The 12,389-nt window shown below is 38.1% G+C and overlaps 2 protein-coding genes and 1 non-coding gene across 4 annotated transcripts; 2 read left to right on the top strand and 1 right to left on the bottom strand.

Annotated features, from left to right (window-relative positions):
• Window positions 1-3,936: 3,936 nt before the first annotated feature.
• On the top strand, window positions 3,937-6,012 carry LOC121775957 (linamarin synthase 2-like). Its single transcript, XM_042173065.1, has 2 exons — window positions 3,937-4,526; window positions 4,920-6,012. The coding sequence occupies exons 1-2, from the start codon at window positions 4,034-4,036 to the stop codon at window positions 5,864-5,866; spliced, it is 1,440 nt and encodes a 479-aa protein (XP_042028999.1). The 5' UTR covers window positions 3,937-4,033; the 3' UTR covers window positions 5,867-6,012.
• Window positions 6,013-6,105: 93 nt separating this feature from the next.
• On the bottom strand, window positions 6,106-6,179 carry TRNAV-CAC. The gene has a single exon. It is a non-coding gene; the product is annotated as a tRNA-Val (tRNA).
• Window positions 6,180-7,259: 1,080 nt separating this feature from the next.
• Window positions 7,260-12,106, top strand: LOC121777546 (probable LRR receptor-like serine/threonine-protein kinase At5g10290). Of its 2 annotated transcripts, none has more exons than XM_042174835.1 (12): window positions 7,260-7,467; window positions 8,263-8,419; window positions 9,097-9,229; window positions 9,359-9,430; window positions 9,517-9,660; window positions 9,747-9,818; window positions 9,921-9,986; window positions 10,074-10,138; window positions 10,258-10,404; window positions 10,482-10,823; window positions 11,070-11,464; window positions 11,548-12,106. In XM_042174835.1, exons 2-12 carry the CDS (start codon window positions 8,347-8,349, stop codon window positions 11,860-11,862), a joined length of 1,824 nt encoding a protein of 607 aa, XP_042030769.1. In that variant the 5' UTR covers window positions 7,260-7,467; window positions 8,263-8,346; the 3' UTR covers window positions 11,863-12,106. The 2 variants fall into 2 exon arrangements, with proteins under 2 accessions (XP_042030769.1, XP_042030770.1); XM_042174836.1 differs by having other exon boundaries at window positions 8,293-8,419.
• Window positions 12,107-12,389: the final 283 nt, after the last annotated feature.

Consider the following 12,389-nt stretch of genomic DNA (forward strand, 5'->3'; position numbering starts at 1 on the left):
TCTATGAATAATAAATAAGAGTTTCTTGCTAAGTCCACTCTTGGAGAATAAAATATGTTAATTAATTAAGTCCATAGCAGACATTAATTAATTAATGGATGTTTCTATCTTAAGCGCGGGAAATGAATTAAACAAATAAAAGGATACCCGGAATACTTGTAATTTCGGATTTAGAAAGGCAGTGCAATATTACTTCTGTAGTGGCTGCTTGTAATATTCCAATATAAGCTTATATTAAATTGTGGGTTCAATTTAATTAGTAAAAAGCTAATTGGGTGAGGCTATATCCAAATTCTTCCTTAGATCCCTGACTGAGCCCAATATGTGACTTAATATAAATAGGAGAATAAAGGAGACATTATTATTGCTAGAATTTTCGCCCCCCCTAGAGAGAGAGTTCGAAAATTGCTCCATCCGTGAGCTGAGTTCTGTCTTCATTAGTCGAGTCCTAGTATTCTGGTGAGATTTTCCCACACAAATATCAGTATACAGTCCGGGACACCAGTCATAAGATCAGAGGTCGAGTACTGAAGATCTTCACGTGGAGACGGAGCAAGCCATCATCGATTCTTGATTGAATCAACGAGGTAAATTGGCTAATTCCGTAGTGAGCATGTTTTAGGGATTTTATATGCTAAAGCATGTTTTAATTCAAGTTATGAGCATGATACATGTGATAATTATGCGAATAGAATTTGTCTAAATAATATGCTAAATAGATCAAATTTATGTGATCGGAACTTTATGCACGCTTCCGCTGCCAACCCCTTCAAATTCACCACATCATTTTGAACATTTAATAAAAACATTCTATTCTTGGACATTGGCACTTTGGCTATCAAATTATTTTTACCATCTCTTATTGAAAGGCTATAATATTTCATATGAATGTTATAACATTTCTCTAGGAGTTGTCCAAGACTCAATATATTGTTTTTCATATTGAGCACGTAATATACGTTAGAAATAAAATCACGAGCTCCATTCTTCAAACGAATTAATATCTTGCCTTTCCCTTTAACTGGAATTTTAGATTCATCACCAAATGAGACATTGCCACTTACTGATTCATCAAGCTCCACGAACATGCTTCTGTGTCGAGGTACCACGTATCATCTTTTCTCCCAGCTTCTCCTTTATAAGCTAGAAGGACACAACCATTTTCTTCATTCGTATTCTCCACGTAATTAATCTTCTCTTCAAGTTTTGATTTTGCATCTCTGCACTCGGAAGCATAGTGCCCATATCTATGACAATTGTAACATTTTATTGAAGATTTATCGTACCTCGACTGTGGGGAACTCCTTCCTCGTCCCTTATTTGGGAACTCCTTTCTTTCTTCATTATTTACAAAATATCCTCGTCCACGTCCACGAGCATATCCTCGACCACGACTGCGCTCTTGTCTTTGTCCGCGACCTGTTCCTTGTCGACCACCACCATTGCCCGAACTTTCTTCTTTCTCCTTTGGACTTACTTGCAACTTTAGAAGTTGCTCCACAATTTCTTGTTTCTTCTTTTGTTTCTCCTCGTATGCTTGTAGCGATCCCAATAAGTGATCGATACTCATTTCCTCCAAAACTTTTGTTTCTTCTATTGTGACTACTATGTGCTCAAAATTAGGAGTTAGAGAACGCAATATTTTTTCCATAATTCTAACATCCTCCAATTTTTCACCATTTCTTTTCATTTGATTTGACACCGAATCTGAAATTGATTCGGACTCTTTCATATGCAAAGATTCAAATTCTCCTCTTAAAGTTTGGAGACATACCTTGTTTACTCGATGCGCTCCAATACACGAGATTTGGAGATTCTTCCACGCTTCTTTGGCGGTACTTGCACTCGAGATCTTCTCGAAATCGTCGTCCCCTAGAGCTTGGTAGATGAGATAGAGAGCTTTCCTGTATCTCTTTCTCGCATCTCGCAATCTATCCCGTTGTTGTTGGGATAGACTGGTCTCGTCTTGCTGCTCCTTATAGCCACTCTCCATGATCTCCCAAACATCGTGGGCTCCCAATAACGCTTTCATCTTGATACTCCAATTATCGAAACTGCTCTTATTGAGCATGGGGACTTGGAACAACGGCAAGTTAGCCATAATATAGGTAGGAACTTATGGCTCTGATACCACTTTGTTGGAATATAGGAAATATATATTGGAGGGAGAATAATTTTGGTGGAATATATGGGAAAATACACACTTTAATTCACTTGTGTACGCCCTCACTTTCTTACACTCACACGCACACTATATTTTGGCTACACTTTACTTTTTTGTACTACTCTCTGCTACACCATGCCCTATTGGCTATATATAGGTGACAAAGTTGGTTGATAGAACCGACATTACTAAGTCGGTGGACATGGCTACCTAATTTTTAATGATGCCTAGACTGACTTTTAATATTAAGGCGGTGGTGGATAGATTTTGCTAGACTATTCTAGCACTAATATTCAATACTCCCTCCGTTCCTTGTTAATAGAGACATTTCTTTTCGGCACGGAGTTTAAGAATAGTGTGTTAAATGGATGGTGAAAAAAGTAAGAGAGAGTAAAGTAAGAGAGATGAAGAGAGAATAGAGTAAAAAGAAGAATTACTTTTTGCTAAAAATAGAAATGACTCAATTAACTTGGAACTTCCCAAAATAGAAAAATGACTCTATTAACATGGAACGGAGGGAGTACAAGTTTGCATGGAGATTTTTTTCATGTCGGTGAAGGGAGTAGAGCTCTAGTCTCTCTTTTAATTATTGTACACTTTCTCGGCCATTTTAGATCAAGTTTAATATTCAACAAACATGAATGGCTAGATCTTCGGATTGCTCCTAGTTTGTAGTAGGGTTTGTGTTAAGCTTGAGTTTGACATTATAGGAACATGGGAAATCAACGACAGAAAAGAAAGGGTTTTGTGGAACCCGTGAACGAGAAAAGATGATTTCTTATTTCTCAATGAATTTAATTGCTAAGGATTCTAGTATTTAGGGAATCCGGACCCCTATTCGGCTCTCTTAACACGAACTGTAAAGAATCAAAAAGAAAACTGGGAAGATATAATAAATCTAATGACTCAAAATAATTTTTTAAAATTGAGTAAACAAAATAAACCAAAAGATATCCATGTAGTGAGCGAGTTTCTTCCGGGAATGAACTGGTCAGCCAATTCGCGGGGTCTGGGCCGTACCCTTCAGACGTGTTTGGGCTTTGAATGGAGCAGGCTCAATGTTGTCAGGCTGCAGCCCGTTTGCTGATTTCTTTGTAGTAGATGTTGAGTCCCTCTCAGTTGCCTTATTTTTATCTATGTTAGTTTGAGTCGAACAATTTAATTTAGCATTGACCTATTATCTGATGTCTCTTTAATTCAGATTTAGGAGCAAAGGGCTGATTTGAAACTCTAACAACTAAAAGTGTGTGAAATTATAGTTTAGAGCATCCACAATGGTGGTTGGATGATCATCCGCCCTATTAATCGCCACATCAGCATTTCTTAGTCCGCCCCTTTTTCCTGCAATGATTTCACCTTAGTGTCCGCTTTATCAATTATCCATTTTTCATTTCAATTTTAATATTATGTTTACACATTATAAATAGAAAAATTAGATATTAAATTAAAAAACTAGCAAAACATACATTACTTAATAAAAGTAATAGAAATAGAGATTAAAAAATTCAGATCCATGGTCTACCCAAACTAAAATGATCTACTACTAAATACTTTTAGTCCTTCAAAGTTTCTACCTACTCAAGAAATTATCCATAATAGTATAATATTATTTCAGACTTTTCAATAAAATTGACCAATTGCAGCCTAATTTATTTGTCCTATAGAACTTAAAGTCAAACAAGTAAACATGCACGAGTTCCATGCGAATCCCAAACCATCAAATAAAATTGATCCCACAATTCATGATGCTCACGTTACATTCATTATAAGTAGTAATCCAATTTAAATTCAACTACTATACTTTTCAACTACAATCTTATATAAAAGATATCTGAAACGCTCAAATTCTAAATCTTACCATAATCCAGCATGACCAGTGCGCATGCCGTTCTCGTGCCGTTTCCGGCGCAAGGCCACCTCATTCCGGCGATGCAGCTGGCCTCGCTCTTACAGGCGAAGGGCTTCTTCGTCACGGTGGTCAACACCGAGTTCAACCACCGGCGGTTGATCCGGTCTAAAGGGGCGGAGTGGATGCGGAGCTTCGAGAATCTGCGGTTCGAGACGATGCCGGAGGGGCTGCCGCCGTCCGACCGCGACGCCACCCAGGATCCGGCGGCGCTGTGTGACTCGATCAGGAAGACTTGCCTCCCCGTTTTCCGGCGGGTGCTGGGGAAGCTGGCGGCGGCGGCGGAGGTGCCGGGGATTAGTTGTATAATTTCGGATGGAGTAATGAGCTTCCCGATTAGGGCTGGTGCCGAATTGGGGATTCCAGTGTTTCAGCTGTGGACGGCCTCCGCTTGTGGTTTCATGGGCTACCTCTCTTACCGGGAACTCCGAAATCAAGGGATCGTTCCCTTCCAAGGTATATTCATTTTTACAAATATATGGTTTCGTCTTAAAATCAAACGGTGATTGAAGGAGTAGTTGATTTGAGATATTGTTAATTATACCCCTTCAATCTTCATTAGCTGTCTCATTTCATTTTTATTGTAGGATTGGACCAGTCCGCTGTCAAACTAATTCAAATTTAAAGCTCATATATATTATTGGATCTGTTAAATTTGGGTCTATTATCCTAAACCAATTGGTCAGATGAAGTGACTTATAAGTTTCATATAGTGAGATTTTGTTCTCTTTACACGACAAGGAATATTATTATAGTAGTTTTTTTGTTTCAATTTCCAACCATACTAACCATTTTTCATTATAAAAATATAGTACTACTATTATTCTAATCAAATTATTTTGTGCCTAGATGACAAGTTCATGGAGAAGGGATTGCTAGAGACAAAAGTAGATTGGATTCCTGGCATGCCCAACATAAAGCTCAGAGACATCCCTAGCTTCATCCGAACAACAAACAAGGATGATATCTTGTTAAATTATTTAGGAGACGAAGCTCAAAATTGTCTAAAAGCAACCGGAATCATCTTCAACACATTCAATTCACTTGAACACCAAGTCCTCGAAGCCATCTCCTCCACATCTCCACCAACATACACCATCGGCCCTCTCTCCATGCTTTCCAATCAAATTTCCAAAAACCAACAAATCTCATTCAAGCCAAATCTATGGAAAGAAGATAGAAAATGCATAGAATGGCTAGACAAACAAGAAAAGAATTCCGTGGTGTATGTAAATTACGGGAGTGTGACATTAATCTCCGAGAAACATCTAGAAGAATTCGCATGGGGATTGGCCAACAGCAAGCACCCGTTTCTCTGGATAACCCGACCCGACATCGCCATGGGTGGGTCGGCCCGGTTGCCCGCGGGTTTTGTCGAGGAGACGAAGGGGAGGTGCTTGATCGCGGGGTGGTGCGCCCAGGACGAGGTGCTTCTGCACCCGTCCGTGGGGGTGTTTTTGAGCCACTGTGGATGGAACTCGACTCTGGAGAGCATTGGGGCGGGGGTGCCGATGGTGTGCTGGCCGTTCTTTGCGGAGCAGCACACGAACCGGCGGTTCGTGTGCGTGGAATGGGGGATGGGGGTGGAGGTGGATGAGGATGTGAGGAGGGAGAGGGTGGAGGAAGTTGTGAGGGAGGTGATGGAAGGGGAGATGGGGAAGGTTATGAAGGGGAATGCTTTGGAGTGGAAGAGGAAAGCGGAAGTGGCTACGAGGGTTGGTGGTGAGTCTTATAATGATTTTGATAGGTTGGTGAATGATATTCTTGGTTACCAAGGAAGTGCAAAAAATTGTTAGTTGATGTTGTTTTATTTTAATTAGTGTGGTCTGTGGTGTGTGGGATAGTTAAATTATGTGTGGAATAAAAAGTAGTGTTGTATATGTAAATCTACCTCTAATTATCGTAATTGTGTAGTGAATTAATATATGTGTGTCTTTTGTCACTTTGTGTCTCATTCTTTTGTGGTCTCTTTTAATATGCTAAAAGATTTCTTTTATAAAATGTGGTAATATCAGTTTGATGTTAACAAAAATAATGTCTGAGCCCGGGTTCGAACCGGGGACCTCTAGTGTGTGAGACTAGCGTGATAACCAACTACACCACCCAGACTTATTGAGATTGAAGTTGCGCTATCTATACAAGTAATGGTAAGAATATAAGAATAAAAGTCGTATTTGATTTTGGAAAGAGTATCATATAGTAGCAGTATAACAGAGACTAAACATAAAGTTGAAATGTAAACATATAAATTGTCATAGCATACATATTCTGCTTCTATACATGCTATTTTCGAGGATAGTGGTATGGAGTCTACCACATTCTTAAAAATGCTACACTTGTCCTCTCTCTCCCTTTTAATCAACCTTTCTCCTCTTCCCATACTTTTGGTCATTCTTTTATAAAATATGAGGGTAATGAGTTAGTGAAATATGAGGTCTATCCAATATTTATAACAGAACTAAATTGGACATTTAATGACGGACATATATAGTATTACTTTTAATAATGAACCACACATTCCACTAACTATTTTACACATATTTTATAAATTAATATATACATAAGTATAACTCATGTTCCATTAACTTCTTCCACTCACTTTTCACTATATTTCTTAAAATTCATGTTAGATTAAATAATGTCAATTCATAGGAGATAGAAGGAGTATATTACTATAATTAAATTAAATTTACTTTACTAATAATGTGGATCTCTTAATCCCTTATTGAGTTATTGTCATTTTCTTTTCTTCAATGTTAGTACTTTATTAGTTTTGTATTAAAATCTGTTTAATTCAAAAGTTTTTACTTTTATAAGTTTGAATTGACACGAGTTTGAATATAAAATTTGATAAAATAAGAAAGCTATGAAAAAAATTCCTCACCTTAAAAAAGAAAAAAGTTTTTTAATTGGCAAGTTTGTATTTTCAGAAAATGGATAAGAACGAAAAGTATTTCTACTTTGAAAAATTGAAGAAAGTAGTAGTAGTAATTTTATTTCTTTTAAAATAATTCAAAATCAGGAAAAAAAAGAAAATGCCAAGTAGGACCCGCTCCATGCCAAGTAGGACCCGCTCCGCCACCGCCAGTCAACCAGCAAGTTAATAGTTTCTTGATTTACGCGAGTCGTAGTGCTTTTCTGTAAAATAATTGCATAGAGATAGAGTGAAAAAAAAAAAAAAAAAAGTGGAAGGAGGAGGGGCCGAGCTAGACGAAAGGAAAGACCTTTTGACCATTCACACACACCACGCATTTACAGTTGGTTAAAAAAACCCATCACAGCAAAAGAGCATTTTCAGAAACTTCCTTTTTCTGCTTCAGATTTGCTCCAAACACAAGTACGCAACACTTCATTACTTTCCATCCCAAATCAGACCCGTTTCTGGTCCTTCACTTAGGTGACTTTTCTTGAATCTATCCTTACCTTTTTAATTGGCGAAATTGTTGTTTAATTTATGAACATGTATGCAACACTCTTCTTTGATTTTTTGTTGGATTTGGAATTCGAGATTTTTGTTTCACGCCCTTCAATTATTTTATGAGCTTTGTCTTAAAGATTTGATCTTTTTATTGAATTTATTGATTGGCTCCATAGGGAAACTTAATTACTAAATCTGTTCATTTATTTCTGAAGCAGTTGGACGGTTGGGTTATTAATTATGTGAAATATTTGGAGGGAAACACGGATGGTGTTGTTCAATTTTGTGTTTTTGTGGTTTATATACAGCAGACTGAATGTTTGTAATTCTTTATTATATTTTTTTTATTGTTTGTTTTGTTTGAATTTGAAGAGATTTGCTTTCTTGTGGGAAGAATTGAACTAGAATAGACGAATACACTGACAATGCCTGAATTCAGTCCTTAAAGTGAAATAGATAAAGTCAGTTAGATGCAAGAGATCTAGCCTTATGATCAGGATTGGGGACTGAAATTCCGAGCTACTAAAAGAGGAGAATTGAGCAGAGATTTCTGCTTTTTAACATTACTAAGCTTCTGTTTATGGGATTTGTTATCGGATTATATTTCGTCCAGAAAGAACTTTGGGTTATTGCTTGGTTACAAATAATGTCCTATTTGTTCATGTATTTTGTGCTATTAACTTGTACAGATTGTTTCTTAACCATTGTCATATATAGTCGCGCACATGTCAGCAAAAGGTTCTGATGTTGGCTTTGCTGATGGGATATTGATAGGGTTCTCGTTTTCTTGATGATCATCCACAGAGAGTAGACGCTATACTATGTTTCACTGGCTGTATACGCGTGAATTGATGTGATATGGAGATGGTCCTGCTCTTTGCAGTCCTGGTGCTCGCATGTTCAACTGCTTTTGTATCTCCTGATGCGCAAGGTAGTGTTCTTTTTCGTTTAGAATCGTCTGAATCGTGGCTCGTGTATGCTTTATTTTTATCAGAAGATACAAGTTTTGACTTTGTCTGGATTTTTGAAATGCGACAAGAAGTAAATTTGAATAGGTCAAAGTTGGTTTAGAAATCTGGTAGGAATTTTTTACATTCATGAAGTTTGATACTTTGTAGTTCTTACTTTAGAATGTTCTTCGATTGACAAAATAATGCTGTCGACAAATTGAAACTGCATTATAGTGGTTGGTAATGCTAAATAGGCTGCAATATACTGAATACTTGCTTTTACATTTTCCTGTACGTGAATGTTCTGAAAGCTGTTTCGAATATGTTTGTTAATGCTTCGTATGAAGTGGCACCATGGGAATTGTTTCGAAGTTTCTTGTTAATGCTTTGTGTTTTGACCATCTTAAAACTTGCAATCGTATATTATGAAATGGTTGTGACTTTTTCCCTCTATTTTTTTTATATCATGTAGTTGTAGGTTAAATACTTGTACTATCTTTTTTCCGTCGTTTCTTAGTTGGATTCGTTAAAGTTCATAATAACAACTTTATTCTCTTTTAGTATTCTCTCTATCAAACGGTAGACATTTTTCCTACGATTTAGCTTGCCACTGTTAAAAGAAGGGTTAACATTATTATTTTTTTGGGGGATTCTTCAGGAGATGCATTGTTTGCTTTGAGGACTTCACTCAAAGCTTCAAGCAATCAGCTTATCGATTGGAATCAGAATCAAGTTAACCCGTGTACATGGTCCAAAGTTATATGCGACAGTACTAACAATGTGACGACAGTGTATGATACCTGCTTATCCCAAAACTTTGTTGTTTTGAGTTTAATTTACTTATTAAATGATGAATATTTTCCAATTGGACTTTGTGTATTTCATTTTGGTTACAATCTCACATGATCACATTTTGACAGGACATTGTCTAATATGGGATTTACTGGAACCTTATCACCTCAAATTGGGAATTTGAAGGCACTGAATACACTGTATGTTTCGAACAAAGCTTTATCATTGATTGATTTTCTAATGTGACAAGAGAAAATGTATTTATATGGTTGTGTACTCTTTGCAGCCAGTTACAAGGAAACGGCATAACTGGTATGATACCTGAAGAGTTGGGAAATTTGTCGAGCTTGACAATGTTGGATCTCGAAAATAATAACTTGACTGGAGAAATACCGTCTTCCCTAGGCAATCTCAGGAGGCTCACATTTTTGTAAGCAAGCATTAAGGGTTTTTCTCTTTGTCTTTTCTTCTTCCTTTTATTGTGTCGATTGCAAGACACGTTCATTTGCTTGACAGGATTTTAAATCAAAACAATCTCTCTGGACCAGTTCCCGAATCACTTTCAAGTCTTTCAAACTTGGTTAATCTGTAAGCGAATTTGCTGTTGGTGTATTTTTGGGGTAACATAATATGGTGTTCGTGACTTCATTGAATTGTATTTACATGGATTGATGAAGTTTCATTTTGCAGACAACTTGCTTCTAACAGTCTGAGTGGTAAAATCCCAGAGCCGTTATTCAGGATCTCCAAGTATAAGTAAGGGTCGTTGCTCATTTACTTATGTGTATTATTTAATTTATCAGCATTATTTCCATTGATTTAAGCGTAAGTTACTTATTTCAGTTTTACAGGCAATCAATTAAACTGTGGTATCAATTTTCCCCATAGTTGTGCCTCCGAAAATGGAGGTATGTATGCATTGTATGACCGTGGAGAACATTTTTTGTTGTGTCTGTACTTAGAGTTGTTCAAATTTCTAAAAGGGTGTCTTGTCTTCGGTAGTAAGTTGTTCATTCCATATTTACAGGCCGTTCAAGTAAATCAAAGACTGGCATGATAATCGGGATCGTTGCTGCCCTTGTTGCTATTATTGTTCTCGGAGGTTTACTGCTTTTATTCTTGTGGAAGGGTAGGCATAAAGGCTACAGACGCGAAGTTTTTGTTGACGTTGCAGGTTGGTTCCGGTTATGGTGGATTTAATGAATGTTACTGTCCCTATGGCCGCTCAAATTTTGTAATTCTCGTGCACAGGTGAAGTTGATCGGAGAATTGAGTTCGGCCAACTGAAGAGATTTGCGTGGAGAGAGTTGCAGATTGCTACGGACAGTTTCAGCGAGAAAAACGTGCTGGGACAGGGTGGTTTTGGAAAAGTTTACAAAGGCGTCCTTCCTGATAACACCAAGGTTGCTGTCAAACGGTTAACTGATTTTGAGAGTCCCGGTGGGGATACGGCATTCCAGCGCGAAGTCGAAATGATCAGTGTGGCCGTTCACAGAAATCTTCTCCGACTCATTGGCTTCTGCACAACGCCAACTGAGCGCCTGCTGGTTTACCCTTTTATGCAAAACTTGAGTGTTGCCTCTCGTCTTCGAGGTATTACTCTACGGGGCACACCCATTGAATCCTAATTCTGATTAATAAACCCTAAGTAGGGATTAACAAGTCCTAATTGGGGATTGATAAACCTTAATTTAAATTGGTTAACCATAATCGGGGTCGAAGCACCATACATTTGGATGTACAATAGTTTTTGTGCTCTTTCCGTTTGTTTGATGTTTTTTGGTATACGTCGCTCGATTTGTGTTTCCAAAGCTGATGTTTTTTTCGGATATTTAAAAGAGCTTAAACCCGGGGATCCCGTTTTGGACTGGCCGAGCAGAAAGAGGGTGGCGCTGGGCACAGCGCGTGGGCTAGAGTACTTGCACGAGCATTGCAATCCGAAAATCATCCACCGGGACGTAAAAGCTGCAAATGTTTTGCTGGACGAACATTTTGAGGCCGTTGTTGGTGACTTCGGGCTGGCAAAGCTCGTAGATGTGAGGAAAACCAATGTAACGACACAGGTTCGCGGGACGATGGGCCACATAGCTCCTGAATACCTGTCCACCGGAAAATCATCGGAGAAGACTGACGTATTCGGATACGGCATCCTTCTTCTAGAGATCGTCACGGGTCAACGAGCTATAGATTTCTCCCGCTTGGAAGAAGAAGATGATGTCTTACTGCTCGACCATGTAAGTCAAGTTGTCAACGTGTGATGTTTCTTCGTTTCCAAATAAGATGTGTTACTGATAGTCAACTCTCAATCTTTTCGAAGGTCAAGAAACTGCAACGGGAGAAACGACTGGATGCCATTGTGGATCAGAACCTGAGTAGAAACTACAACATTGAAGAAGTCGAGATGATGATCCAGGTGGCGCTGCTGTGCACTCAAGGCTCACCGGAAGACCGGCCAGCAATGTCAGAAGTCGTCCGTATGCTGGAAGGGGAAGGGCTTGCTGAGAGATGGGAGGAGTGGCAGCACGTGGAGGTCACGAGGAGGCAAGAGCACGAGAGGCTGCAGAGAAGGTTTGACTGGGGGGAGGATTCAATCTACAACCAGAATGCCATTGAGCTCTCTGGGGGACGATAAGGTAAAACTTATACGAACGAGTTATGTGCATTCGTGTTTTTACGGTGTCGCGTTTATCCGCCTTTGTCTTCGTTGTATTGCACATTTCGGCCATGTTTGGTTCATGTATTGTTTTGTTGGCGCAGAATATAGCCCAAGTTGGAAGTGAAAAATCGTTTGAAAAGATGAGTCATATATACCACATTTTATGTGTTTCGTTTGCTTTGGTTCAATTGGAATGAAATATTTTCTGTTCTCAGTTAAATTATACAGAAGCCATGATATTGCCATATGCTACATACCTTATATGCTACATACCTTATGTGAGCACCACTCGTTTACAACACGTTTAGCATTGTTCGTTTCGATCTATATATTTAATTTGATTCAAATATATTAAAAAATGTTATTGCAATTTTTAATTTCGTAAAATTCATAAAAATCAAACCCGATTTGCTCGTTTTCTCTATATTTTCAAATAAATTAATAAAATAACAAATCGAGCTTTGATTTTTATGAATTTTATGAAATTAAAAATTGCAATAATA

The sequence above is a fragment of the Salvia splendens genome, chromosome 18, assembly GCF_004379255.2.
Source record: "Salvia splendens isolate huo1 chromosome 18, SspV2, whole genome shotgun sequence".
Taxonomy (NCBI): Eukaryota; Viridiplantae; Streptophyta; class Magnoliopsida; order Lamiales; family Lamiaceae; genus Salvia; species Salvia splendens.

Bases quoted from the DNA above. Each gene is read 5' to 3' on its own strand.
- LOC121775957 (XM_042173065.1), top strand. From the start codon at position 4,034: ATGACCAGTGCGCATGCCGTTCTCGTGCCGTTTCCGGCGCAAGGCCAC. The intron at 4,527-4,919 runs GTATATTCATTT...TTTTGTGCCTAG, and splicing joins AGGGATCGTTCCCTTCCAAG to ATGACAAGTTCATGGAGAAG.
- LOC121777546 (XM_042174835.1), top strand. From the start codon at position 8,347: ATGGAGATGGTCCTGCTCTTTGCAGTCCTGGTGCTCGCATGTTCAACT. The intron at 8,420-9,096 runs GTAGTGTTCTTT...GGGATTCTTCAG, and splicing joins TGTATCTCCTGATGCGCAAG to GAGATGCATTGTTTGCTTTG. The intron at 10,139-10,257 runs GTATGTATGCAT...CCATATTTACAG, and splicing joins TTGTGCCTCCGAAAATGGAG to GCCGTTCAAGTAAATCAAAG.